The 10,484-nt window shown below is 34.7% G+C and overlaps 1 protein-coding gene across 1 annotated transcript; it reads left to right on the top strand.

The window, feature by feature from the left end:
• Nucleotides 1–9,148: 9,148 nt before the first annotated feature.
• On the top strand, nucleotides 9,149–9,319 carry LOC125934595 (40S ribosomal protein S29-like). Its single transcript, XM_049648083.1, has one exon. The coding sequence runs from the start codon at nucleotides 9,149–9,151 to the stop codon at nucleotides 9,317–9,319; it is 171 nt and encodes a 56-aa protein (XP_049504040.1).
• Nucleotides 9,320–10,484: the final 1,165 nt, after the last annotated feature.

The following is a 10,484-nucleotide window of genomic DNA, read 5'->3' as shown; positions in this document are numbered from 1 at the left end:
AAACATATGATACCTGTTTTTCTCTGATTGAGTTATTTCACTTAACATAATACCTTCTAGTTCCATCCATGTTGCTGCAAATGGCATGATTTCATTCTTTCTCACTGCCAAGTAGCATTCCATTGTGTATATATATATATATATATATATATATATATATATACACACACACACACACACACACACACACACACACACCACGTCTTTATCCATTCATCAGTTGGTGGACATTTAGGCTCTTTCCACAATTTGGCTGATGTTGATAGCACTGCTATAAACATTGGGGTACATGTGCCCCTATGAATCAGCACTCCTGTATCCTTTGGATACATTCCTAGTAGTGCTATTGCTGGGTCATAGGGTAGTTCTGTTTTTAATTTTTTGAGGAACCACCCCACTGTATGTCAGAGCAGCTGCACCAGTTTGCATTCCCACCAACAGTGCAAGAGGGTTCCCCTTTCTCCACATCCTTTACAACATCTGTTGTTTCGGGAGTTGTTAATTTTAGCCACTCTGACTGTTGTGAGGTGGTATCTCAGTGTGGTTTTCATTTGTATTTCCCTGATGATGAGTGACATTGAGCATCTTTTCAGAACATCATTTTTCTTTAACAGTGATAGATTCCATGAATGGCTGCATTGTAGTCTCTGATTAATTGATGTCAGGAGTTTATATACTATATTCCTGTCTTTGTCAGTTCAGATGGGTATAGCAAACTACCACAGAATAAATGGCTTATAAACATATATTTCTTGTAGTTCTGGAGGCTGGAAGTCTGAGATCAAGGTGCCAGCGTGGTTGGGTTCTGGTGAGGGCCAGCCTACTTTAGAGTTCATAGACAGTTTTTGCTATATCCTCATATGTCAGAAGGGATGAGACAGCTCTCCAGGCTCTTATAAGTTTACAGATCCCATTCATGACAGCTCATGACCTAATTGCCTTCCAATGACCTCCTAATACCATCGTGTTGGGAGTTAGAATTTCAATATATAAATTTGGGTGGGGAGAACACAAACATTCACAAACCCAAACATTCATTCCTTAACACTCCACCACCACACTTTTATGCCTTTCTTGTATGCAAAATACATTCATTCCATCCCACAACCCTGAAGCCTTAAGCTGTTTCCTCATCACCTCTAAAGTCTCATCTACATCTAAACCAAATAGGAGTGAGATTAAAGATATCATTCATCCTGAGGCAAATTTCCTTCTACCTGTAGACCTGTGAAACCAAACAAGTTCTATGTTTCCAAAATACAGGCACAGGCACAGGACAGACATTTTATTCCAAAAGAGAGAAATAGGAAAGATAAAAGAGCTTACCTGGGTCCCAAGTAAGTCCAAAACCTAACAAGGGAAATGTTAAACCTTAAGGCTTAAGAATAATTTACTTTGGCTTCATGTTTTACCCTCTAGACCCACTGGGGTGGAGGTCCTATATTCCAGATCTACTGGTATGGCAACATTACCCCCACAGGTCAGAGATCATGCCCACCTGTTGCTCTTTGTAGTGGTTATGCCCATGCTATGTTTCTCCACAGTGTGGAGGTTATTCCCCACGACTCTGCCAGATGACTATTCCCATAGTTTCACTAGGCATTGGTACTGCCCTTTGAAATCAAGGTGGTGGCAGTCCTGCCTCCTGGGCTCCTGCACTCTGGGCCTGTGAGGAGGATGATGTCCTAAATAAATGATTTTCATGGAATTATGAGAATAATTGACAAAACATGAGCCAGCCAATCTGAAAGTGTTAATACGATTTCAAGTAAAGCCTACAAATGAAAACCAAACAAAATTGGTCTTGATACCAGTTTACAATCATTAAATGGGGGAAAACATCTTAGAGATGTAAAACAAATGAGTCTTAGGGATTTCCATGTGAATCTAAAGCAATATATGCCATAGTTAAAGGATGCTTTAGTCTTTCTTACAAATGACAATTCATCTAAGGACACACAATGCAGTACATTTGGGGATTATAAATTATACAAATGTAAGACAGGGAATGATTGAACATTACATAAGAAAGAAGAAAATTGTCAGTGGTAAGAAGGAGAAGGATCAGAGAGGACCATAGCTCAATGAGAAATAAGTAAACATGTAACGATATGGAAGCACCTTAGGGAGTACATAATGCAATCTCATTGTGTATTAAACAAAGGATAAATTGAAGAATTGCTTCAGTTAAACTTCCAAAGAAGAACGTACACAGTGCATTCTGCTTTAGATTATATCACTCAAAGAGGTATATGGAGAGAATTCTAAAGAAGAAAACAACAAAAGTCAAATGTCAAAATGTAGATCATACAAAAAAAAAAAAAAAAGTTCTGGAACAACCTTATCTATTTGGAGCCATTAAAAATAAAATAGTCTGGGGGTGCCTGGGTGGCTCAGTTGGTTAATCAGCTCAGGTCATGATCTCACAGTTCCTGAGTTCAAGCCCCAGGCTGACAGCCCAGAGCCTGGAGCCTGCTTCAGATTCTGTGTCTCCCTCTCTCTCTGCCCCTCCCCCATTCTCTCTCTCTCTCTTTCTCTCAAAAATAAACAAACCTTAAAAAAATTTTTTTAAATCAAGATGATGAAAATATAATGACTGAACTGAAAAATACACTAGAAAAAAAATACACTAGAGGTACTCAATGGCAGACTAGATAAAGCAGAAGAGAGAATCAATGACTTCGAAGACAAACAGTAGAATTTATCCAATCAGGGAAGGAAAAATACATTTCAAAAAATGAAGATAGCTTAACGTATTTATAGGATAACACCAAACAGACTAATATTCACAAAATAGGGCTCCCAAAAGAAGAAGAATAGAGAGAGAAAGGGGCAGAAAACTTATTTAAAGAAATAATTACTGAAAACTATCCTAATCTGAAGAAGGAAACAGACATTTAGATCCAGGAAGGCCAGAGAGTTACAAATAAGATGAACCCAGACACCCACACCAAGATACATTATAATTAGAATGTCAAAGACAAGGAAAGAATCTTCAAAGCCACAAGAGACAAGCAACTTGTTATGTACAAGGGAACCTCACAAGACAATCATATTTTTTTGGCAGAAACATAACAGAATAGTATGCTATATTCATAGTGCTGAAAGAAAAATACTTTCAAACAAGAATACTCTAACTGGAAAAATTATCACTCACAATTGAAGAAGAGATAAAGAAATTTCCAAACGAGCAAAAGCTAAGCCTAACAAGAAATATTAAACGTAATTCTCTAAACCGAAATAAAAGGCACTAATTTATAACAGGAAAACATAAAAGTGTAAGTTTTACTTGTAAAGGTAAATATATAGCAAAGATGGCAGAGTAATCACTTATAAAGCTAGTATTAAGGTTAAAAGACAAAAGTTGTAAACATAATTATAATATTAAGGGATACACAAGATAAAGAGATGTAAAATGTGACGGCAGAAAATAAAACATTGGTGGAGGGGGGGAGTAAAAATGTAGAACTTTAGAATTCATTCAAACTTAAGTTTTTATCAGATTAAAGTAAATTGTTATAAGTTGTTATATGTAAGCCTTACAGTAACCACAAACAAAAACCTATAGTAGATACACAAAACAGAGAGGACTCTAAGATACCACTGAAGAAAGTCATCCAACTATAAAGGCACAGAGCAAGAGAAAAAGGCACAGAGGAAGTATAAAACAGCTAGAAAACAACAAAACATGAATAAGTACATATTTATCAATTATTACTTTAAATTTAAATGGACTAATTTCTCCAAACAAAAGACATACAGTGGCTGAAAGGATTAAAAAAAAAAAAAAAAAAAAAGACCCATTTATATGCTGCCTACAAAAGACTCATTTCAGATCTAAAGACATACAAAGTAAAAGGATAGAAAAAGATATTCCATGCAAATGGAGATCAAAGAAAGTGGGGAAAGGTAGACTTTTATCAGACTTTAAAACAAAGATCATAGTAAGAGACAAAGGGTACTACATAATGATAAAGGGATCAATCCAACAAGAGGATATAACATTTGTAATTATTCATGCACCCAACATAGAAGCATACGGATATATAAAGCAAATATTAACAGATGTAAAGGTAGAACTAGAAAGCAATACAATAATAGTAGCGAAATTTGATACCCCAGTGACATCAATAGATAGATCATCCAGACAAAATCACTAAGAAAACATTGGCCTTAAATGATACATTAGACCAGATGGATTTGAAAGAGATATACAAGGACTTTCCATCCAAAAGCAACAGAGTACAAATTCTTCTCAAGTGCACAATGAACATTCTTCTGGAGAAATCATATACTAGTCCACAAAAACAAGTCTTAATAAATTTAAGAAGACTGAAATCATATCAAGCACTTTTCTGACTCCTGTGTATGGAAATATAAATTAATTATAAGAAGAAAACTAGAAAATTTATAAAAATGTGGAGATTAAGCAATAAGCTACTGAATAATCAATGGGTCGAAGAAGAAATCAAAAGAGAAATAAAAAAATATCTAGACACAAAGGTAAATGGAAAGAATATACCAAAAGTTATGATATGCAGCAAAAGTAGTTCTAAGAAGGAAGTTTGTATCAATAAATGTCTACATCAGGAAACAAGAAAAATCTCCAAATAAACTTACCCCCTAACTTTATACCTTAAGGAACTAGAAAAAGAGACAATTTAAAGTAGAATAAGAAGAAATAAAAAAGATCAAAATAAAAATGAATGAAATAGAGACTGAACCGACAATAGAAAAGATGAATGAATATTTGGATATTTGAAAACATTTGTATATTTGAAAAGATACAGAGAATTGACAAACTTTATCTACATTCACCAGGGGAAAAAAAGAGAAGGCATATAAATAAAATGAAAAATGAAAGAGACATTATAGCTGCTTCAGTAGAAATACAAAGGATCAGAAGAGACTACTACAAACTCTATATGCCAACAAATTTGACAACCTAGAAGAAATAGATTTTTAGAAACATACAACCTATCAAGAGTGAATCATAAAAAATAGAAAAACTGACTGGTTTGATTACTAGTAAGGAGATTGAATCAGGAATCAAAAACCTTCGAACAAATTAAAGTTCAGGATTAGATGGCTTTACTGGTGAAGTCTTCCAAAGATTCAAAAGAATTAAAACTAATCATTCTCAAGCTTTTCCAAAATATGGAAGAGGACAGAACACTTCCAAAGTCATTTTATAAGGCCATCATTACCCTGATTCCAAAACTAGACAAAACACCACAAGAAAAGAATATTATAGGCCAATACCTCTGATGAACATAGATACAAGATTTCTTAACAAAATCTTAGCAAACTGAATCCAACAATACATTAATAGGATCATACACCATTATCAAGTGGGATTTATTGCAAGGATGCACGGATGTTTCAACATCCCTAAATCAATGTGATAACCGTATAAACAAAATGAAGGTAAAATATATGCAATCATCTCAATAGAAGCAGGAAAAGCCTTTGACAAAATTCAACATCCATTTATGATAAAAACCCAAAGTACTCAATGGGTAAAGATGGAAAGCTTTTCCTCTAAGATCAGGAACAAGACAAAGATGCCCACTTTCACCACTTTTGATCAATATACTACTGGAAGTCCTAGCCACAGCAATAAAACAAGAAATAGAAACAAAAGGTATCCAAATTTGTAAGGAAAAAGTAAAACTGTCACTATTTGCAGATGCTAGAATACTATATAGAGAAAATCCTAGACTCCACCAAAAACTATTAGAATAAATGAATTAATTAAAGTTTCAGAATACAAAATTAATACGTGGAAACCTATTACATTTCTATACAATAAAATAGCAGAAAGAGAAATTAAGAAAATAATTCCTTTTACAGATGCACCAAAAAAGTACCTAGGAATAAACTTAACCAAGGAGGTGAAAGATCTGTATTCAAAAAACTATAAAACATTGATGAAAGAAATTGAAGATGACACAAACAAATGGAAAGATATATCATGCTCGTTTTTGGAAGAATATTGTTAAAATATGAAAACTACCCTCAACAATCCCAAATTCAATGAAATCTCTATCAAAACATCAATAGCATTTTTCACAGAACTAGAACACATAATCTTAATATTTATATAGAACCACCAGAGAATCAAATAGCCAGAGCAATCTTAAGAAGAGCAAAGCTGGAGGTATCACCGTCCCTGATTTCAAGATGTACTACATAGCTATCATTGATCAAAACGGTATGGTACTGGCACAAAAAAATAGACACGCAAATCAATAGAAAAGAACAGGGAGCCCTGAAATAAACCCATGCTTATATGGTCAATTAATCTATGACAGAGGAGGCAAGGATATGCAATGGAGAAAAGACAATCTTTCAAAAAATAGTGTTGGGAGGGGCACCTGGGTGGCTCAGTCAGTTAAGCATCTGACTCTTGGTTTCTGCTCAGGTCATGATCTCTCAGTTTGTGAGTTTGAGCCCCATGTCAGGCTCCACACTGACAGTGCCGAGCCTGCTTGGGATTCTCTCTGCCCCCTCCCACTCATGCACATGCTCATGCTCTCTCTCAAAACAAATAAATAAACTTAAACAAAAAAAGACAAAAGCAAGTGTTGGTGGGGATGTGAAGAAAAGGAACCCTTATGTACTGGTAGTGGGAATGTGTTGGTGTAGCCATTATGAAAATAGTGTGGAGTACTTCAAAAAATTAAAACTAGAAATACCATGTGATTCAGTAATTCCACTATGTGGTACTTACCCAAAGAAAATGAAAGCAATAATTTGAAATGATATATGCACCCCATATTTATTGCAGTTTTATTTGCAATAGCCAAGATACAGAAGCAACCTATGTGTCCATTGATAGACGAATGGACAAAGGACATAAAGATGTGGTGTGTGTGTGTATGTATATATACACACATGTATATATGTACGTATGTACATATACGTATACATATATGTACATATGTATGTGTGTGTATAACACACACACACACACACACACAATGGAATACGGTTCAGCCATAAAAAAAGAATGAAATCTTAACCATTTGCAACAACATGGATGGACTAGAGGGTATTATGCTAAGTGAAATAAGTCATTTAGAGAAAGACAAATACCATATGGTTTCACTTATATGTGGAATCTGAAAACAACAAAAAAACAAAAACAAAAACAAAAAACCAAAATGAACAAAAAGCAGAAATAGATCCCAAATACAGAGAACTGGTGATTTTCAGAGGGGAGGGGGTGAGGAGATGGGCAAAATGGGTGAAGGGGAGCTAAAGGTACAGACTTCCTGTTATGAAATTAAAAAATCATGGGAATGAAAGGGAATACAGTCAATTGTATTGTAATAATGTTGTATGCTGACAAATGGTAGCTACACTTGTGAGCATAGCATGATGGATAAAATTCTTGAATCGCTATGTTGTATACCTGAAACTAATGTGACATTGTGTATAAGCTATGATCCCCACCCCCCAACTATACTTTAATAAAGAGGAAAAGTGGGTATGGAGGAACTTATCTCAACATAGTTAGGCCCATATAAGACAAGCCCACACTAACATTATACTCAATGGCAAAAAGCTTAAAGTTTTTCCTGTAAGATTAAGACAAAGATGCCCATCTGTGCTGACAGCTCAGAGCCTGGAGCCTGTTTCAGATTCTGTGTCTCCCTCTCTCTCTGCCCCTCCCCTGTTCATGCTCTGTCTCTCTCTGTCTCAAAAATAAATAAACGTTAAAAAAAAAATTAAAAAAAAAAAAAGACAAAGATGCCCATTCTCACCACTGTTACTAATATTGTTTTGGAAGTCCTAGTGTCACTATTTGCAGTTGATGTGATATTATATATAGAAAACCCTACATACTACATGAAAAAAAGTATTAGAACCAATAAATGAATTTGGTGAAGTTTCAGGATGCAAAATCAATTTGCAAAACTTCATTGCATTTCTCTACACTAACAACCATCAGAAAGAGAAATTAAGATATTAATTTTACAATTATATCAGAAAGAATAAAATACCTAAAAGTAAATTAAACCAAGAAGGTGAAAGACTTATACACTGAAAACTAAGACACTGATGAAAGAAATTGAAGAAGGCAAAAATAAATGGAAAGATATTCCATGTTTCTGAACTGGAGGAATTAATATTATTAAAATGTCATCAATATGTAAAGCAATCTACAAATTCAATTCAATTCCTACCAACATTTCAAATGCAGCTTTCCCAAATAAAACAAAGAGTACTAAAATTTATATGAAAAAACAAAAGACCCCACAGAGCCAACAATTCTTGAGAAAGAAAAACCACCTGGAGACATCATGCTCCCTGATTTCAAATTATATTTCAAGGCTATAGTAAGCAAAACAAATGATATTGGTGTAAAAACAGACACATAGATCAATGGAACAAAATAGAGAGGCAAGAAATAAACCCATGTAAATATGGTTAATTTACAACAAAGCCAAGAACACACAATCAAAAAAGGATGGTCTCTTCAATTAATGGTGTTGGGGAAACGGGACAGCCACATGCAAAAGAATAAACCTGGACCACCATCTTTTGGCACATAAAAAATTAACTCAAAGTGGATTAAAGATTTGAACACAACACCTGAAACCATAAAACTCCTAGATGAAAACATAGTAAGCTCTTTGACATCAGTCTTGGCAAAAGTCATTACTTTTTTTTTTTTAATTTGAGAGAGCACGCATGAACAGGAGAGAAGCAGAGAAAGAGGGAGAGAGAGAATCCCAAGCAGGCTCTGTGCTGTCAGCATGGAGCTCAGTGAGGAGCTTGATCCCACAAAATGTGAGATCATGACCTGAGCAGAAACCAAGAGTTGGACAGTTAACCGATTGAGGCAACCAGGTGCCCCAAAAGGCATTACTTTTCAGTCTGACACCAAAAGCAAACACAAGAAAAGCAAAAATAAATGATGTAACTACATCAAACTAAAAATGTTCCGTACAGTAAGGAAACTACCAACAAAATGAAAACGCAATCTACTAACTGTGAGGAAATATTTCCAAATCATATGTCTGAAAAGGAGCTACTACTATCCAAAATATATAAAGAAGGCATACAACTCAGTACGGAAAAATTCCAATTAAAAAATGGACAGAGACCCCTTTTGTTTCACTGCATCCAAGAAAGCAAGATGGGTCACCAGCAGCTCTGCTGTAGCCATCCAAGGAAATTTGGCCAGGATTCTTCTTCTTGCCTTGTCTGCTCAAACCAGCATGGTTTGATCCAGAAATATGGCCTTAACATGTGCTGCCAGTGTTTCTGTCAATACATGAAGGCTATAGGCTTCATTAAGTTGGATTAAGTGAACTTTCTTGAATGGGTAATCCAAGATACCTACCTTAACTGCAGTTGGGATAAGTTACCTTAATCCCAACTCATTGTACATAAAATAAAAATACTTCAATTAAAAAAATGGGCAGAGAATCTGAGTTAGATATTTTTTCCAAAGATGCTATATTGATGGCTAACAGGTAGGTGAACAGATGCTCAACATCACTAATTACCAGGGGAATGAAAACCAAAACCACAAAGAGCTATCATCTCACACCTGTTAGAATGTCTACTATCAAAAAGACAAGAAATAACAAATGTTGGCGAAGATGTGGAGAAAAGGGAATCTTTGTGCACTGTTGGTAGGAATGTGTTTCAGTATAGCACTATGGAGAACAAGCATGGAAGTTCCTCAAAAAAATAAAAGTACTACTAACATATGATCTAGCAATTATACTTCTGGGTATTTATCCAATGAATAAAAAACAGTTGAAAAGATATATGTATCCCCATGTTCACTGCAGCATTATTTACAATAGCCAAGATACAAAAACAACCTAAGTGTCCATCAATGTATAATGGATAAGAAACTGTGTTATATATACACAATGGATTATTATTCAGACATAAAAAATGACATCTTGCCATTTGCAACAATGTGGATAGACCTCAAGGCCATTACACTAAGTTAAAGAAGTCAAATACTGTACGATCTTACTTATAGGTGGTTTCTAACAAACAAACCAACAAACAAAAACAAGCTCATAGATACAGAAAACAAATTGGTTTCCAGTGGCAAGGGGTTAGAGGTGGGTGAAATGGGTGAATAGCTTCAAAAGTTACAAACTTCCAGTTATAAAATAAATAAGTCATAGGGATGTCATGTACATTATGGTGACTCTAGTTAATAAAACTGTATTACATGTTTGAAAGTTACTAAGAGAGTAGATCTTAAAAGTTCTCATCATGAGAAAAATATTGTAACTATGTATGGTAATGAAATTTAACTGGACTTATTGTGGTGACCATTTGGCATATATATAAATATCAGAGAAGCAGAAAAGTATCATAGAAGGATTAAAGCAAAATAAAATTGGATATTTCTCTTTCTTTTTTTTAATATAATTTTTGTCAAGTTAGCTAACATACAGTGTATACAGTGTGCTCTTGGCTTTGGGAGTAGATTCCCATGATTC

Source organism: Panthera uncia (assembly GCF_023721935.1).
Source record: "Panthera uncia isolate 11264 chromosome A1 unlocalized genomic scaffold, Puncia_PCG_1.0 HiC_scaffold_17, whole genome shotgun sequence".
Classification (NCBI taxonomy): Eukaryota; Metazoa; Chordata; class Mammalia; order Carnivora; family Felidae; genus Panthera; species Panthera uncia.
Note: the sequence above shows the minus strand (reverse complement) of the source record. Positions and strands in the feature narration are given on the sequence as shown.